This window comes from Staurois parvus, unplaced genomic scaffold (genome assembly GCF_062004578.1).
Source record: "Staurois parvus isolate SC_StPar_1 unplaced genomic scaffold, SC_StPar_1.0 ptg000135l, whole genome shotgun sequence".
Taxonomy (NCBI): Eukaryota; Metazoa; Chordata; class Amphibia; order Anura; family Ranidae; genus Staurois; species Staurois parvus.
The window spans coordinates 5,665,001-5,685,000 of record NW_028317931.1 but is presented as its reverse complement, the minus strand read 5'-3'; the positions used below and the strand labels follow the sequence as shown (position 1 = coordinate 5,685,000).

The following is a 20,000-nucleotide window of genomic DNA, read 5'->3' as shown; positions in this document are numbered from 1 at the left end:
GTTTTTCTTTTTTTTGAGGTGGACTGTTTTTTGGAATATCGTTGGAAGAATTGATGGGACATTTTAGCGTATTTGCATAAGATTTATAGTGGACTATATATTGGTAGTGGATTTACTCTATGGAAAAATTGGGTATTAATGTGATTGTAATTGGTTTTTGGAGCATTTGTTAAATAACACTGTCACGTATATAGTTTGGTACACTTTCAGGGGAAGGTGTTGATTGTGTTATAGGGTAATTATATTAGTAAGGAGGTGGTTGATTTTTAATTACATGCAATAGTATATTGACTGGATTTTTCCAATGCAGCATTAAAGTTAGGGGCTTTTGTTTATGGATTCTTTTTCATGTTGTGGAAGAGATTACATTTTAGGAGTTAAGTGTTTGGGTAAGGGCTGAGCTTGAGGGTTAGGTTAAGGGTTTTGCTTACAGAGTAAGGTTAAAGGTTTGGCCCCAGGGGTTGGGTTGAGGCTTTGGCCCCAGGGGTTGGGTTGAGGCTTTGGCCCCAGGGGTTGGGTTGAGGCTTTGGCCCCAGGGGTTGGGTTGAGGCTTTTGGCTCCAGGGGTTGGGTTGAGGCTTTGGCTCCAGGGGTTGGGTTGAGGCTTTGGCTCCAGGGGTTGGGTTGAGGCTTTGGCTCCAGGGGTTGGGTTGAGGCTTTTGGCTCCAGGGGTTGGGTTGAGGCTTTTGGCTCCAGGGGTTGGGTTGAGGCTTTTGGCTCCAGGGGTTGGGTTGAGGCTTTTGGCTCCAGGGGTTGGGTTGAGGCTTTTGGCTCCAGGGGTTGGGTTGAGGCTTTTGGCTCCAGGGGTTGGGTTGAGGCTTTTGGCTCCAGGGGTTGGGTTGAGGCTTTTGGCTCCAGGGGTTGGGTTGAGGCTTTTGGCTCCAGGGGTTGGGTTGAGGGTTTGGTCCCCTGGATAATTATAAGGATAGTTTGAGAGTACTATATATTTCACTTTTTTGAAGCAAAAATCCCTACTACTTCTTCCTTTATTCCTGAAAACTAGAATACGAAGTTTTTAAACATTGGTCTACAGGCTATTGTTTACAAGCTGAAGCATTTGTGAACTAGGCCTAATATGTGAAATACCAAAAATAAAAGCTATGCCAAAAGAGCTTATATTCTGAAAGGGCTTATGAGTGTGGTCAACTTTCAATGCTAGAAGCAAAGCAGAGTATGGAATAACCAACCTTAATCCATGCATTATATTTTTCTTTTCCTGAATTCAGACTATAATGGTACAGTAGTGATCCTGGATCCTTTGGGCTCTGCATTGTGCTTGCTTTGCTCCTCTTGCACTAGTTTTGATAAATACGCCCATTGGTTTTTCCTTGGCAATCCTTTCTCCAGTACGGGTTTTTGGTAGAATACAAACATGCAGGTTTGGGCTGGATATTTAGGGTGCTAAATTCAGGAACTGAAGTTTCATACCCACAAAAAAGAGCACACTTTTTTTTTTTTTTTTTTTTTAATTATTAGTAGTAATCAAGTGGTAGCTGTTGGGTTCCTTGCAAGGTTTCTATTTAGCGCTGCATCTGCCAGCTGACTTTCCCCACCTATCCAGTTAATTTGTGCTGCATTAAGAGTTAAACTCTCCTGATTTATATTTCTCTCAATAGCCCCAGCCCTATAATCTGCTTTCATTTCAAACTGAGCTGTGATTTATAGGGGAGCCTGCTGCTTCTGCTTAGAAATGAGCTGTTAAACATATGCTATGTTTGACATAAATTTGGAATTTATCACTGTTGTCAAAAACTGCCTGTTGGACAAAGGTGCTTATTAAGGCAATAAATGACCTTAAATAGGTTTCTGTCAGACTTCCTAAGCATTGTGCTGGCAATGTGTTGGAGGGGGAAAAAAAAATCCACTTACACTATGACTTTAGATGAATTGGATCCATACGTTGCTTTACAAGCAACGTGTTTAATCATTTTTCCTTTTTTTTTTTTTTTTATTTGATTATTAAAAGTAAACCTGCCACAAACATGGCAAACTTTTTTACATTTTGTATTTTAAATTTAAAACACAGTGGCTACCTTTGCTCTAAATCAGGGGTCCTCCAAACTATGACCCCCCCAACTGTTGAAGTACTAAAAGTCCCATCATGCCTCTGGGAGTCTTGCCTGTGGGTGTCAGTCTCGCAAGGCCTCATGGGACTAGCAGTTCCTCAACACTTGGAAGGCCATAGTTTGGAGACCCCTGCTCTAGATTACTTTTGTGTCAAAATGACACACATGTAAGCATGCAGTTATTGACTCTTCTGTGTGAGTCTTTTTTTGACGCCACTTCCTTCTGGCACTTTGAAATAAGTGGTGCCATTGGCTGGTAGGTGATGGGACCAGGCTCATTTCTTAGAGTGAACGGTGGAGTTGACATATACTTTTTATCAGTATGTACTAGTTGCTTTGACATACTTCTATGCATTGTGTTATACTTAAATTGGTGTTGTATGTGTTTGTTGGAGAGACTTTATACAAGTGCTGGTAACATTGGTTCTGGTGCAGTCTGTCTACCTTGAGACAAAGTGTTAACTTTTTATCAGGTGGCATGGTCTAGCACTACATGCAAAAAGATTCTCATTTCCATGTTTTTCTGCTGCTTGCTGTAGCAATGGTATTCAGAATAAGACTTTCCTTTCCATGCCCATGTGTACATGACCCAAGTGCCCCTATGGTGAAAAAATGTAGTTGTGAGCTCTTAGCTAAGGTTTGGCATCACTTTCTTTTTATTATCAGGGACATTGTGTGCAGACTCTAGGCAATGCCTTATTCGGTAGACCTTTGTCCATGTTATGTCTCATTTCAATGTGAAGAAAAGTCCTCAAAGTGGACAGTGCATAGAATTATCCATTCGCTTCTCTGTTGTCCACAGTGATGAGTGGCTGAGATCATGAGTGTAAGGACTAAATGTTAAAGTAGAGCTTCATATCTGGAGCCTAGGGGTAGCATTTTGTCATTACCTTGAACAGAACATTTGCTTCATATGCACCAAGTGTGGATCTGCTGATTAGCTGGTGGCTAATTTGTGATGTGTGTATTAGTCAAAATGTTGGGGGTAATTAACAGCCTGAAAATTAGTGATGCTGCTTATTTCTATATATGGCTCCCATCAGCTTGCCCAGATGTTTAGGGTTCCAAAATTGACCTGTACATGGGTGTATGACCGAAAACATTGGGGTTTATTTACTAAAGCTGGAGAGTCCAAAATCAGACTCCCTTCTGCATAGAAACCAATCAGCTTCCAGGTTTCATTGCCAAAGCTTCATTGAACAAGCTGATGTTAGAAGCTGATTGGTTTCTATGCAGAAGGGAGTCTGTTTTTGGACTCTCCAGCTTTAGTAAATAAACCCCATTGGTTCTTAACCCCAGTCTTCAAGTACTCTGAACAGACTATGTTTTGGGAATATCCCTTTAAATAAAATAGCGGTCATAAATATGAAGTCATTTGACCTTCATTTAAAGTACCGGTGCAAGGTGAAGCAAATTCTGAATACTTGACCTTTTGGGGAATACTTTAGGACTGAGGCTAGGAACCACTGACCTAGCATAAGAAGTTTACAGAGCAGGACAGAGGCTCCTAGTGCTTTGCGAATGGCACTTTAAAGGGCTAATGCCAACTGTTTGTAGCAGCAGTGCTTACCTATTTGCAGCCCCCAGTGATTGCCGTTGCCTTTGGAGTCTTTCTGGAAGTTGCTTAGCGGACATGGCAGTCACTTCGGCACAGGTGCTATTCAGAGAAGACAGAATAAAATATTTTCTCGATGCATAGCATTCTTTGATTGGACGAGGTGGAGAGGCAGAGTGGTGACTTCAACTTTATCTAATCAGAGAATACTTTGCATTCTCTCAATAAATGCAAAGTGTTCTCTGACGCTCCTGCCAAACAAGTGACCTCCTGTGTTCAGTAAGCAGTAGGGCAGCCATACAGCACAGGACCTGGAATCCAGTGGTGACCACTGTAGTAGCTATGCCTACTACAGTGATTTTCTGCTTTTCATGAAGATTGGCCAGGTATAGCACATGCATAGTTACTTGATCTAATCTGGTGCAATGTAACAATGCAATAACTAACTAGAATTTAAGGTTCAACATCAGTTTTAGTTCCTCTAAGATATTTTGGTATTTATTGACCTGTAGTTAACCTGCTTCAAGCTGGTTTTGCTTTCCCATAGACTCGTATGGTGAGAGAAGCAGTTCTGACATGAACATCTGGCTCTAAAACTGCAGACGCAAGGATCAGAGCTTCTAGGAGTGAACCCTTCACTGGTTGACAGGTGTATAGTTTGGGTAGTACGAAGTTGTATGTGTTAAACCATGAGCGCAAATTGTATGACCAGTAATTGCTATAGCTGCTTTATAAAACCATCTCTCAATCCAAGTGAATTATATTTCAGAATAATCTGAAACAGAAGAGTAAATTGAGAATTATGCAAATGAAACATATGTGCACTTCTTTTTTTTTTTTTTTTTTTTTTTTTTTGTGTGTGTATGTAATTATATCTTTGATAATATTTGTTGTGTTTAAGATTAGTATAACTGTTAATGCCACATACGTGTCTTAAAATATATATTCTGGCTACTGTGTAGTATTATGGGTTGCTTCTTTTTTTTTTTTTTTTTTTTTGTCCCAGTTATAATGTAGCTTTTTAAACCTATTTCTTAGGCCCCTTTAAGAAGAGTCAGAAGGGGGTGTTCTCAGGTATTCCTCAATCCTACAAAATGCTGATACAAACTTAGATCAAACGGTTATTCAGCAGAAAGGTGCAAGAGACATGTTCTAAGGCAGGCAATAGATGATGCGTTTTCTTTCTTGCAGCTCACGTGGCGGAATTGTTCTCCTGACTGGGGAGCCGTCCCTGCCTGGAGAACACAGTGATTATTGCTAGTGGCTATAGCTGCTCTCAATAATTGCATGTAAAAATTCAATATTCTGGTTTACCCAAGTTGTTCCATCGATCGACTTGATCGGGTACAATCAGGCTGCCCATAGATGGTTCGAATCTCTGCTGGTGTAGCAAATTCGAACCATCTATGGTTGGTTTATGCTATGCATGCATCATGGCTCATCCTAAAGATTGGTGTCTGCAGCTTCTGGTAGGCTTTGGCATTCCTTCACTACAGTAGTTTTTCTTTTTAAAGGCTGTTTAAAGGAAGCTGGCTTAGAAAATGCTAAAACACAGTATGATTTGTGCACCTGACAAGTGTGTGTAGGAGTCTACACTGCTAGTAGTTGTAGTAGTCTACACCTCTATGTTCCCTTTCTTTAACTTGCCAATCAATGAACAAAATTGAAACTGCTCAAACAAGTTGATTTGTAATATGTTTAGAAAGACTAATAAATCTAGGCAATGAGGTTAACTGATAATAAAATGTGAGATCAAAAGTAAGCCTTTTGTGCCAACAGGCTCTGACTGCCCTATGTCTTCAGCAAGGAGGTGTGGGTTTAGATCTTTGATGCTTCAGGTGAAGCTCTTTGAATTTTCTTCCACTGGTCTCACTTAATGGTAAAAGCAGAGGTGAGCAACAGGAGGTAAAACAGCGACAGGTTGCAATACAGACAGACTTGGACCTTTTTAGATGATGAACAGAGTTATTCCGGAGGTCAGAGTGATCACAAGTGACCTATTAGTCCAGCAAAGCCCAAGTGTATAGGTCTTGTCTTTAAACTTTTTATTTTATCAATAGTGTTTTAAAATAACACATGCAATTAGGTTAATTGACCTCTTGAAACGTTTTCCGGAAGGTCCTTAAAGCTTCATGAGTCATTCATACCCTATATTTTAATGTAAACCAAAGGCTTTGGTGTGTTCTGCATATACGTCCCATTATACAAAATAGGGGATGAATAAGGTAACATCTAGCGATCTTTCAACATCTTTGCACCATTAGGAAAAACTGCAGTCCCGATTTAAGAACAGTAGGTTTGCAATGCATGTATGCTCAAAGGTGTAGAGGACTAGCTTGAGGTGGTTTTTGATGTGGCCCAGTTAGTTGTTTGTAAATAAGTAATACGAAGTTGGGGAACAGGTACACCTTCAGAGTTGGAACTGTATTTAGAACTATTGAGCTGTATGTTATGCATTCCTTTTATCTCTCCTTGGTGCAAGTAAACAATCGTGTTTTTTAGGTTTGTTCCTTGAAGTATAGACTGATATTCACTGGACCAAATAGAGTGTCCATCTATTACTGTCAATGCATTTGCATCAAATTTTATAGACCATTGCGTAGGTGGTCTATATCTATATTCACTGAACCAAATAGACCTTTTCAGTTATTGGCCATCAATTTTAAAACAAATGGACAGACAGTAGGCTTGTTTAGTATGTGAAAATAATGCACATACCTTCAAAGGTTCCTTTTTAGAAACCCTTGTTTGGCAGTATTATGGCCATGAAACTCTGCACAGTACTGGGGTCAATTTGTAAATCAGCAGTGGTGACGGTTTGATTCTTGAGTATGGTATTTACAGTTTTCATCATGTAGCAGTAAGGTCACATTGAAGGAATATTCATGTGAAGTTTACCTGCGCAAGTATCTGTTAGGCTGTAATAATCTCACATAGAGCATCCAAGCCTGCCATGTTTCATCTTCTCTCGCTTACAAACTGAAGCCTGTAACTAGGTATTGATTGGTACGTTACCTCCCGACCTCATGTCTGCAGCTGCCGTATCTGCCTCTGCATCTGTCATGTTCAAATGCGCAATCCGACTAATCTTGGCAGCAAGGGAATGTGTCCTGAACCCCCTCTACAATGTATTGAGATATCCATCGAGGTAAGACAGAGGCAGGTTCAGCGTACTCCAGGCACTTTTTGGTGAATTGAAAGTGTGTGTGTGTGTGTGTGTGTGTGTGTGTGTGTGTGTGTATATGTATATATATGTGTATGTGTGTGTGTGTGTGTGTGTGTGTGTGTGTGTGTGTGTGTGTATTATGTATGTATTTAATTTTTTATTTATTTCAGGTACTTATATAGCGCCATCAATTTATGCAGCACTTTACATATATATTGTACATTCACATCAGTCCCTAACCTTCAAGGGGCGTACAATCTAAGGTCCTTAACTTACATTCATATACTAGGGCCAATTTATACAGGTTCCAATTAACCTACCAGCATGTCTTTGGAGTGTGGGAGGAAATCAGAGTACCCGGAGGAAACCCACGCAGGCACAGGGAGAACATGAAAACTCCAGGCAGGTGATGTCGTGGCTGGGATTCAAACCAACGACCCTAGCACTGCCAGGCGGAAGTGCTAACCATTTAGCCTGTGTGTATTTTGTGTGTGTGTATCTCATAGTTGAGCTTATCGGCATGTTTCTATGAAGGCTTTGGGGCTCAACACTAGTCCAGGAGGTGTTCTGTTTAGCACAGGGGTCTCCAAACTTTTGAAACAAAGGACCAGTTTACTGTCCTTCAGACTTTAGGGGGGCCAGACTAGGGCCACCGTGAGTAGAAAGTGTTCTGTTGTCCAGTGGGAGTAAACAACATAAAGCGCATCTGTAAAGGAGACCGTGGATGAGAAGATGACAGCCAGAAGTTTGTGGTGGAATGGAGACATGCCCTAGGCAACACATCTAAGAGTATGAAGCAGACTCCAGGTGAAGAAGAGAAGAGATGAGAAGGCGCTTCTGATTTGGTTTTATTGCACTTCGAAGCTCCTTTCTTGTTTCTTCTCTCTGTGGAAGGAATAGTGCCCCATCGTTGGTGTCATTAGGAGGAATTGTACCCTTTTTGTTGATATCAGGGAATATTGTCCCTTTATTTGGTGTCAGTGGGAGGAATAGTGGCCCATTGTTGGTTTCGGTGGGAGAAATTATCCCTTATCGTTGATGTCACTGGAAGGAATTGTGCCCTTTCAAGTGGTATCAGTGGGAGGAATAGTACCCCATGTTTGGTGTTGGCAACAGGAATTGTGCCCAGTTGTTGGTGTCAGATAAAGGTAAGCAAAGACACATCTGGCCCCCATGCCACAGTTTGGAGACTGCTGGTCCAGCACAATAGACCAATAAGTCTACAGCATCAACTCTGCCGACTTTGTTCATTTTTAAAGGAACTGGTCCAAGCAGAAAGACTGAAGGTGCCACTGCTGACTTGATGTTGAAGGTACAAGTTTTTGAGTGGTCATTCTCATTGTTGCTTAACTGCTTATACATCACTGACCTGAAACAAGCATGTACGTAGTGTTGTTGGAAGGTCCAAACTAATTATACTGAAACATTAAGTCAATTAGTAAAAAAGGAAAAGGATAACTGTTTTGAAGCTTGCCTCGTGAAAAGCAATACAGCACTGGAAATTTCCATTATAATAGCACTGGTTGGGGCTGAGCGGTTTATAAGGGGTACTTATGGAGCCATTTAAAAAGTAAAATGACCCAGTACTCAGTTTAAAACATTTCAATGTACATTTTACCTAAAAGAAAACTCCACAAGGTGCTATTGGCTTTTACTGGTTAGAAAATGTGCCCCTCTCTAATTTTATTTTCACAGATTTGCTGAGGATGGATTTTCCTGACTGCATGACTAAGCTCTGCCAGTTGCCAATCACATATCTGATACAAGTGCCCTTACAGTCCACCAAGGCACTCTCATTGGACAGGGCAGGTGATAGGTAGCACTTGACTATAAAGTCAGGAAAAGTAACCATGTGAAAATCAAAACGTGGCACATAGCAGGCTTTTCTGGTTAATAAAAATAGAAGATATTTTTGTAGCCTCTTTTACGGGGTTCACTTTATTTCTCAATGCAAACACGACTTGGTCATTAAAAGGTTAAAGACTCGTCAGAAGGTTAAACAAGGTTTTCTCATAGTATTTGTTTCTGTAGAATTATCCATTTACTAACCTTGTCTAGAAGATATTTGCTCAACTTGTAATAAAAGAGCTTGGACTTTGCTTTGTTTACCTTTTCTTTCTCAATAGGACAACTGCACTTTACAAGATTAGGTAAAAACATTTTGTCCATTTAATTTTTAATGGTGGATTTAGGGAATGGGCCTAATTTTAGATAGTGAAATCAAGTAACAGGAAAAAAAAAAGATATTCAGAGCCATCAATGCAGAAATGAAAGAAAACAAAAACCATTTTAGATGCAAAAAGTGCTTTCCTTGGCTTTAAACTAACGCTATATAAAGAGCATCAGCAATAGTTGGATGGACCTGTAACTGGTGATAATGCCGGAGTACAGGCCATCCAGAGCTTAGTTTCATTGAGTGCCTCAAAAGCAATTCGCTGGGTTAACACCCCCCCCTCCCCCAAAAAAAAAGCAAAACCAGAGTGCAGTTTAAGTAGTTCCTGCAAGTGGAAAGGGACTCCTGGCTCCATCTACCAAGCTCCCATACACCCAAAAAATCACAATTTGTTCCTTTTTTGTATGGTTAGCTCTCTCTGGTTTTTATTTTAACCACCTTAATCACTGGTCCACTACAGTCAGCCTTTCACTAGTTTGAGAGAGAGCTGGCAAAGGTAGTGTGTGTTTGTTATTTTTTTTTTTTTAATATAATATAATATATATATATATATATATATATATATATATATATAAAAAATTATATTATATATATATAATATAATTTTTTTTAATATATATCTTATAATATAATTTTTTATATATATATATATATATATATATATATATATATATATATATATATATATATAAATAAAATGTGTGTGTCTCTGGGGAGATATCAGGACTTAGATTTTTTTTTTTTTTTTTTTTTTTTTTTCTTCTCATAAGAAATGAATTGTGTGATTACAGCAGGCAGACTCTCACAATTAGCCGTCTGTTTGAGGACGTTAGTGCAATGGTTTGTCATGTATCAAGAGCAAACAACAAGATTAGAATTTGAGACAAGGTTCGCTAAAAACCCTTGCAAAATACTGTGTATAACTGACATGAAGCCTATCCCCCCAAAAACAAAGTGGAGATTTCTCTTTAAGGATTCCAAATTGAAAACTCCCTTTTATCCAAGAAAGCCACTGTCCTTTTAAAGGTTGGATATCGGGTATGTTTTCACTGATTGGTTATTGGTAATCCAATTACTTGCAACTCTGAGTTTGAATGCGATTCTCCATTGACTCTACATACAGTATAGGCTGCATGTTGTCTTTGCAGCGTCAAGCTTCCTATCGCAGGTTTTTACAACATGACAGGTTGATAGTATTTTGCTCACACTGGGCTGACCCGGAGCTTTTGTGTAGAATTGTGGAAGGGACATTAGATTGCAAGCTCATGGGGCATGAACTGAAATTAATGCTTGTGTATTACGATATCAAACACCTTATAAATTAAATTTGAAAATAAACATATGTCCCCCAATTTAAAGTGGTTCTAAGCTCTCAACATTTTTTTTTTTTTTTTTTTTTTTTTACCTTTTAAAGTGGTTGTAGAGGTTAAAGAGTCTTTTTTTTTTTTACTTCGTTTAATGCATGAAGGTAAAAAAATAAACCTGTGTGCTTATCGGGCCCCCCTTATACTTACCGGAGCCCGATCTTGTTTCATTGATGTGCACAGGAGCCTTGGCTGTCCCAGGTCTCTCTCTCCTAATTGGCTGAGACATCACTCGGAGCCATTGGGTTCCCACTGCTGCCAATCACTGCAAGTGAGGAGAGAGCAGAGACAGGGCTGAGCCACGGCTCTGTGTGTCTTATGAATGCATAGAGTGGGGTTCGGGAGCGAGCATGCACCAGTGACCCCATAGTAAGCAGCTGGTTATTGGGGGCACTGGTCGAGGGAGAGGAGCCAGGAGTGTTGGTGGGGACATGAAGAGGGCTGTTCTTTTCAAAACCACTGCACAGAGCAGGCAAGTATGACATGTTTATCATTTAATTTTTTTGTTTGGTTTTTTTTTTTTTAAATACCACCTTAATGCATTCCCTGCATGAAGGTAAAAAACACCCCACTAACTGTTCCCCGACCCTAAACACCTACTAACACCTCTCATTGCTGCAGTACTGTCCTAGCTGCAGCACCACTTTTCTTTCTTCCTCTTCTCACAGGAGACACTTAGGGCAAAGCGAGCCGTAAGCTCCTCCTTCTGTCAGGAGGTAGTGGGAGCGTGGCTTGCCAGCACTGTGTGTGTCTATGGATGCACACAGCTTGGCTCGGGAGTGTGCCTGCATGGGTGCATTCTTGGCACACAATGTGCTGAGGGGGCACTCAAAAGGAGGAGCGGACAGCACTGGCAGGGCACCACCAAAGAGGAGACGATTGACCATTTTTTGCAAAATCGTTGCACAGATCAGGTAAGTATAACTTTTTTTTTTCCGTTATTTCGGGGGAAAAAACTGGCTTTTAATATCCCTTTAATTTCCAATGAAGTATGTTGCTGTTGCTCAGAAGATTTTTCCAGTTTGCTTGAAATTTGCAGTAAGCAGTCAAAACTCTTAAAAGTGCATGGGTCAATCTAAATTAAATACAAATAAAGTAATCTCTCGGTGTGCATATTTTTATTCGAGGTGAAATTACAATCGGAAGAAATTCTATTTAAATACTGCATAGTTAGGACAAATAGCGCTGCTGTTCAGAGACTTATTGCAGTCACACACTCCAAATTATAGCTATTTCCTAAATCATTAGTGCTTTCAGATTCTTCCCCAGTGGGGTGTTTTAGATCCTAATCCATGATTATTATTCATGGCTCTGCTGTAATTCCAGATAGATCAGTCAAATCTGTCAGTGTAATCTGTGAGTTTTATCAGTTAATTGAGACAAGTTGATCCCACTATCCTGTTATTTGTTTCCCTTTATTGTACAGATAAAGTTCTTTGTCCTTTGGTGGAAAGTGTTGTGTCTGCTCTATTTATCTATTTTAGGAGGAGATTTTGAATGCCTGTTAGCTGTTAAATATGAAGCAGGTAATAGAGCCTTAGGTGACGGTAATCCTAAATTATCTATAGGATGCTTAATATTGATAGCATAATCTTGCCAGCAATACAAGGCTGTACATTGGAAATTGTGGGAATCTCAACTTTTCTTAACCACTAGTGACATTTTTTTTTTTTATAGGAAAAGTACAATGACATATGATTGTTAAAACGTCAAAGTGTATATAAACACAAAATATGTTTGTAGTCCTGTCTCGCTATATACAGTGTTACTAAGCAAATCACTTTTTATTTATTACAGGTACTTATATAGCGCCATCAATGTATGCAGTGCTTTACATATATTGTACATTCACATCAGTCCCTAACCCTCAAGGAGCGTACAATCTAAGGTCCCTAACTTACATTCATACATACTAGAGCCAATTAACCTACCAGCATGTCTTTGGAGTGTGGGAGGAAACCGGAGTACCCAAAGGAAACCCACGCAGGCACAGGGAGAACATGAAAATTCCAGGCAGGTGGTGCTGTGGTTGGGATTTGAACCAACGTTGCTAGTACTGCTAGGTGAAAGTGCTAACCATTTAGCCGCTGTGCTGCCCTTTTTAGCAAATGCTGTAAAATTTCATACCTGGTGGTCCATCCTTTGAGCTAAGCCATTGCCCCCCAATATACTGCTGCGTTGTCAGACTGGTGGGTGTGCTCCTTCAGTTCACCAATAGGCTGCCCATCTACTGTTGGTAATTGCATGGCAGTGGCTTAGCGGTGTCAGGCTGAAACAGGTAGTGATGTCATTGGAAGGATCTCCTTTAAAACACTTTTGCAACAAAATCTGTGTTTAAAAAAAGAAAAACAAAAAGCTGTTTGAAGTGAGACGTGATGCCAGAAATACTGAAAAAAATAGATTGGGGGCTTACATACACTTTATGGGAATATTAAATGCCTTAAAAATCCTATTGGGCAGTTGATGGGGGAACATGGTAGATGCATTCCATTCTTGTGACAAATTCAATCCTCTACAGCAGAACAGTGATGTACTTTGAATTTAGATTTGTTAATAAAATAAAAAACAAAGTGCTGTTTTACAAAGCTCTACAAACATGTTCTAGTTACCTGCTCTGTGTAATGGTTTTGCACAGAGCAGCCCCGATCTTTCTCTTCTTGGGTCCCTCGCTGGCTCTCCTGGCTGCAGCCCCCCCATGGGGGCACTCAGGTGTGCTCGCTTCCAAGCCCTGCTCTGTGCATCCATAAGACGCACAGAGCAGGGCTTGGCTCCGCCCTCCACTCCTTATCACCGGCTCTGCTTGATAGCAGAAGGAGCCAGTGGCTTATGCTGCTGTATCTGAGATAATGAGGAGCAAGAGAGCCGAGAGCCTAGACTCTCATGCACATCTCTGGATCAAGTTCGGGCTCAGGTATGTAATTAGGGGGGCTGCGAGGGGAGGTAAACACAGGTGTTTGGTTTTTTTTGGTTTTTTTTCTTACCTTACTGCATAGAATGTAGTGAGGTAAAAAAAAAAACTGCCTTAACGAACACTTTACATTTTTTGATGCTGTGGGTTTTGTTTTGTTTGGTTTTTTTTGTCTCTTATGTGCAAGACTTTGAACTACTAAGAGTGTAACTTTGGGATTTTTAGTGTGTGGTTAGTTAAATGCAAGTAATACTATCCAGAGTTCCAATTTAGCACTTCACCTGCTTACTTGTGTTTACTTTAAAGTATGGTGTAGCAAGTGCAGAAAATCATTGCACAGTAGGGCACCAAGTATTTTTTGGAACTTCAGAAGTTTTAAAGATGGCTGGCAAGGACACAGGACTTCATACCATTCCCTGCCAGCACTTTCTCATGAAGCCAAGTACACAATGTTTGTCATATACACTACAGCTACCCAAAGGTTTTGTCTGGTCTGCTAGGCAAAGAAATATCAATGTATTCTGTGGTTTTATTTATATTTTTTTTCTCTTTAGAGGGTAGAATCAAGGACCTACATTGCGTGTTTATTACCCTGAATTGTTCAGAGGGTTTTTTTGTTTTGTTTTTTTTTTTTTTTGTTTTTTTTGTTACTACCTCCGACACTTGTTTTGTTTATCTATTATTCCACTTTGCTAAACTTTATGTAGTACCAGGTATTGTAGGAGGATGTGGGTAAGGCGCTGGTATATACAGGTATACAAGAATAGCATATTGCTAAAACTTTTTAATAGTCCTCTGACAAGTTATCTGTGCAAAAGGGCTGGTTAAAGAAAACTAGAGCAAAAGAGGACATGCTACCTTTAGCAGCCAACCAAATGTAATTTTCCAAGAGCAGTCTGGTTGCATTGGTCAACAATTTTTTACACTGACTCTGTAACACTGAGGTGTAACAGAATAAAGTATTGCAAAATACTATACAAATAACCCCTACTGATCCATGAGATAATATAAAGTAAAATCAGTCATAACCCATCGCTGGTGATCAATGGTATCATCAGATGGTACAGTAGACTTCAGATTATTCTCTTGGTCTCTGCTAATACAGTAGAGGTATACCAGCCATATACCAATAGATGACAGAACCTCCAAAGGGGTCTAATTATTAAGAATTACAATGTTTGTAAACCCCATGTAATGTCAACTCTGAAGCCTCTTGTATTGGCTTTATACAGTGTGTACTAAACAGGCTTGTTTTACCATTGCCATCTTGTCTGTTGGTCTCATTGAGGTGTGCCTATTTAGGATAGCCATAGATGGCTCTAGAATTGTAAGTGATGCTTCCATTTTTAAAAGCTAGAATGCCTTAACTGCCTCAAAGGATCACAGGAACTCCTCTTCATACAGGGAAATTTTTCCTTTTAATCAGGCCAATTCCTCATGCTTTTATTTATTTCCTATACAGAGAGGCTTTTTAGATCACTCCATAAGCGTTGTGAGAATCATGCTTGGTTTGTACAATAATTATTCAACACGATCATAGCTTTGGAAAATGCTGTCGTCGCTTAATATGCAGAATTGAATATATTGAAGTATGCTTTAATAAAACATAACTAAGCCTAAATCTACTCCCACCCCCATTCTAAACCTACTCTACCCAGAAAAAGAAAAGATGCCTGTAGTTACTTACCTATGCTGAAATTGATCCGGTCCAGTTCCATGATCTCTTCAGCACCAAGTATCACTATTGCGAACACTCCCAAATTAAAATAACTACAATGAAGAAAAAGAGAAAATAAAAACTTTCACCCTTGAAAGTGATATAATGAACAAATAACTTTTTTTTTCTTCTTTTTTTATCCCTAGATTATCCCTTTTCAAATAAATCTACATAAAGTAAAACGTAAACCTGCAACACAACCGTGCAATAGCAATCGAAAATAAATAAAAAATTACAATGCGTTTAAAATAAAAAATAAATAAATAAAATATAAAAAAATAAGGTCCCAAAAAGTCTCTCAAAAAATTCCGATCACTCTCTCCACCTTCACAACTTCTTCTTGTGATATTGTAAATGAAATTCCAAATATGATGCTCCAATGTAGAAAAACCCTATAGAGGTAAAAATCCGCTTTTTCAAAGTGGTGGATGATAGCACCTCCAAATTTCTCATACTTCCTTTGGGCATATATCCAAATCCCTCATAAGGCAAATAGGCAGTTAGAGGCTTGATAATAAAGGTATAATACTTTATTTTGTACACTTACATCAAAAACTCCAACTTTCAGCTTGTATGGCAAAAGAACAAGCACTTTTCTGGAGAAAACCGCATTTTCCTTAAGCAAAGATGGCTGCAATCGCACTTCCAGTAAAACGTAATTGTGTCATACGTCACGTGTCCCGACGCGTTTCGTCACTTCCTGGACTTTGTCATCAAAGCACCAGCTTCAGTATAGAGGAGAGATTGCCAACAATGGCTGCAGAGCCTGGGTGGTGATATCACCCATAGGCTTACAATGGGGCATCCGTTGTGGGCTGTCCTTCCTCTACACTGTAGCTGGTGCTGGAGCCTGATCATGTGACCAGACCAGAGAGAATTAGTAAGTATCGGAGTTTTTCCAATTACAGGGTTAAAGAATAGGCTTAGAATGAGGGTGGGAGTAGAGTTTACTTAGTTTTTGATTTGCCTTCCACTTTAAGATAACTCCCATTTGAGGGATTGTTAGGCAAAAAAATCCCCAGTAATTAGGATATTGTCATGTGTTTGGATCATACGTTAATCTCGCTTGTATATGATGAGCATAACCATAATCAAGAAACCTCAGAATTTACCAAAATGTACAGTATATATCATTGTGGACCTTTAGTGATATTAAGTAATTTTTTTTTTTTTGCATCCTGCAGGAAGCTTCACAGTGGCATGAAGACATACGGCTGTGAGCTGTGTGGAAAGAGGTTCCTGGACAGTTTGAGGCTTCGAATGCACTTGCTGGCTCATTCAGGTAAGGACCATCTTGATTATACTTTTTGAAATGTCACACACTATATTACAAGTTCACAAAACTGATATAACAGTATTGTAGATTGAGCATAATGATGTCCATAAAAATAACAAAGAGAGTGCAGGATATAGACAAGCCAAGAGCTGTATAACTTGATTGAGGTTAACATCTGCCAGCTGGGCATCAGCAGCCTGTACTCTACCGGAACCCATACTCCAGTGCCAGATTCATATGGTAAATGGCACTTTGTAAGTTGAAAATTTGCATGTAGTGTGGCCAATTTTCCACACAACTAATTGTCGATCTTCATGGGTCCAATAATGATTCATGGTTCATGTCCGGTATTTAGATTCCAACTTCCTCAGACAGTTGATAATGTTCTTATCAGTTGCCTAGAGTCAAAGCTGATATCATACTGCCAGCTATGCTTAAAAACAATTCCAGCTTATGGAAAGCTCAGAAATGCATAACCAGTTGTGGAACTTATACAAATAGTGCCTTCTCTATGTTTTCTCTTTGTCTGCTGTACATATTATAAGCAGGTACCTTTTACCTGTGCACCAGTAGAAGTTCGATTTTATAGAGCTAGATGCCTCACTCCCTGTTTATGCTTTATTGGGCTTACTGGCCACGCAGAACATGCACAAGCTCCCGGTGAGGTCTGAGGGTTCAGACATATTATGAGAGACTGTAGCAACTTGATATGTACAATATTGGTTTAAGGAAGGAAGGTAGAGAGAGGCACTACTAAAACCGTCAAATATATAAGGGTGTGAATAAGGTTCTGGTGGGCAATATTTTCCATATGAACCATGTCCTCAAAATAACAGGAGAAGAATAGAAAATTAACCATAGAAAGTATTATGCTATCAAAAGAGTAGTGGATGTTTGGAACATACTTCCAGCTGAGGTAGTAACTGAATTCAAACATGCTTGGGATACACAGAGGTATATACTCTTAAAATAGAAGTTTAGAAGCAGTCCTTGCAGTACCTGATCACAAGTGTCCCAAGCAGGGGCGGACTGACCATTTGGAAACTCTGGCACCGCCCGGGGTCAGTAGGGGGCCCCATGAGATGCCACTGGTACCTTTTTTTTCTTAGGCTTTTTTGAGTTTGGGCAAGGACACGGGCCCCATGTTCCCCTATTGCCCGGGGGCCCCATGAGTTGTCAGTCCACCCCTGGTCCCAAGTGATATGCAAATTATATTTTTTGTCAAGAAATGGTTGGAGCTGATCTGTTCCATCCTCCTCCTTATTGATCATTGAAAAAGTACCTCAGATTAAACAAAGTGGCTGGGGAAGGCAAATCAGCCTTCGGCACTCTCAGCCAATATCAAGATTTGCATGTTGGTTCCCACATACACAAAGGGTATGATTTTACATAGGATCTTGCTGGAAGCAAGATCCTTCATAAAGTCTTGTCCATCCACTGTCTGTACATAACATTTGTGCTGATGTTTATATGCTTACTGCTCAAACGTACCCTATTGGTTGCTCGTAGCTGACCTGTAAATATCAACAATGTTTAATCACCACTAGGCCACTTCCACCGAGTGTCCTTGGTTGCCAGAATGCAGGCAGCCCCTGGTTGCTAGGACTCAAGCAAACCCTGTCTTCCAGCGTCTGAGGTTGCTGGAATGCTGGCAGCCATCCGGTGCTGACCTGTAAACATCTACGATGTGTAATTGGCCTCAATGTTAATATTTATGTCAGCCCTGAGCTGCAGTGGCAGCCTAAAGTACAGTTATGCTTGTAGGCAGGTGCAGTCTGTGCTCTCCACTGTAGGTGGTGCTTGACCTGAGTGGTACCATAGATGGAGAGAGACAGGGAAAAGTGGGTTTTTCTATGGATTCCTGGGTCTAGGAAGTACTGTTACGGTTGGCTATGCTGCATCCAGGTGACCCCTGGCAGCCACCTTGGGTCAGCAGAACCCTTTTTAGGTCTCTGCCCTTGTGTTTTGGTGTGTTTTTTGCAAAGTGGTTAGTCCAGGGAGAGAGGCCACACCTGTGAGGGAAAGTGATTAGCTGCAGCGAAAGGTTCCAGACGAGAAGGGACAGGATAGGGCTCACCCATCCTTCACAAAAGCCTCCCATTTGGGTCAGGCCACACTCAGCTCTCTGAAACAGACGCCTTCGGCACATCGTCTGCCTCTCTGCATTTGAAATGAACTGCAAGGTTTTTTTCCCTTGTGGTGCTTCCCACATGGGGTGTTTGTAATTTGGCATTCTATTCAATACAAGCTCCACGTTTTATTCCAAGTAAACTCCCGGTCTTTACTGCCACCACACTCAGATGCACCTTCCCACATGCTGGACACATTAGCATAAACATTTTACATGCGCACAGTGTAAATTGCGCTCCATGTCCTTATTGATTGGACACTGTTTTGAAAAATCTATGCGGTATATGCATTGTTAGGTGCTTCTTCACCATCACCATGTGGTTGAGAACCTTCACAGCAGAAACAAAACTTGAATGTGCCCACAGACAGTAGATTAAAATTGAATGTTCACAAACCATCTGGCTGCAGAATGAAAATCTGACCCCTCCTGGACATCCATACTTGCCGTGTGTGAGTATGTCTTTGTGTGCAGTAGATTCCACCCATACAAGACATCAATAGCTTACTAGCGGAAAGGTCCAACCTTACCAATAGCCCCTTGGTCACTTTCATGAGACAGGTCAGCTGAGGTCTGTGGAAGCCCATAAAACAAAGTATTTTCATAGAGCCTGGCATGTTATCTATCAATGTGATTTTTGTTGTTTTTTTTTTTTTGTTTTTTTTTTAAGCTTGTCATGAACTGAAGATTTTGAACTGCAACACTACAGCTATTTTTGAACACATAACCGAAAATCGCTGCTGAATAACCATGTCCTTCACATTCTTTTATCTGTTTCCAAGGGTAATTCATATATTCTGTCCCCCTTTGTAATGTACAGCGCTGAGCGAACTATTGGCGCTTTATAAATACTGTATAATAATAATATTGTGCCTCCTGTCAATTGGGAGCCATGCTGGACACCTCAAAATTCTGTTGCAGACATAAACACATCTACCATATTCCAAAACTATTCTATAATAATTACACACAGGTTGAACAAAATGAAAATTCTGGCAATCACAAGTGTTCAGTGATGTAAAAGGAAAATGCAAGTTTAACTTTATCAAATTTTTTTTGTCTAGAGCAAAACGTTTCTTTGCAGCTGTTTAGATTAGTCTGCGATCATTTTTGTTCATGTTTATGTTCTATTGTGGCTTCCCCTTTTTGTTCAGTTTTTTTCTTCTTACCCCAGTCACTTGCACTCTTTTTCTGCAGGCAGCTTTCTCTCTTTCCTTTTTAATATTTCTTGTCCGTTTTTTTTTTTGTTTTGTTTTTACGCTGGTGGTTTGGGTTTGTTATTGTGCAGCTGGCAGAGTGCCCGCCCTGGGATTCCGCCAGAGCTCTGGTACAGTATGTACAGTGCTCTGAGCCAAGTGTATCATCATGCGAGATTACAGATACATGCTTTCTCTATTTTCCTCCTTGCTCTAATGTAACCAGGGGGTGGAGCAGAGAGTGCATAACCGGGGCAGAGATTTAAAGTGTCCATTCTGTTCTCAGTTGCACAACACAGACTTGTAGCACTTCCTTGCTACAGATGCATACGGATTTTACATTGAAGCACCAGGAAAAAAAAAATCTGTTTCTCTCTAACTTGGCTTATCTTAACCGTGATTATTCTAGGTTTACATTCATATTTATAAAATCACTGCTTTCAGCAAGTTTG

The 20,000-nt window shown here is 40.1% G+C and overlaps 1 protein-coding gene across 2 annotated transcripts in view; it reads left to right on the top strand.

Annotated features, from left to right (window-relative positions):
• ZBTB16 (zinc finger and BTB domain containing 16) overlaps window positions 1–20,000 on the top strand; it is a 198,554-nt gene that overhangs the window by 92,526 nt on the left and 86,028 nt on the right. For both annotated transcript variants that reach the window (XM_089673086.1, XM_089673087.1), the window contains exon 3: window positions 16,133–16,230. In XM_089673086.1, the coding sequence (XP_089529212.1) occupies window positions 16,133–16,230 (98 nt within the window). The remainder of the gene's footprint in view (window positions 1–16,132; window positions 16,231–20,000) is intronic.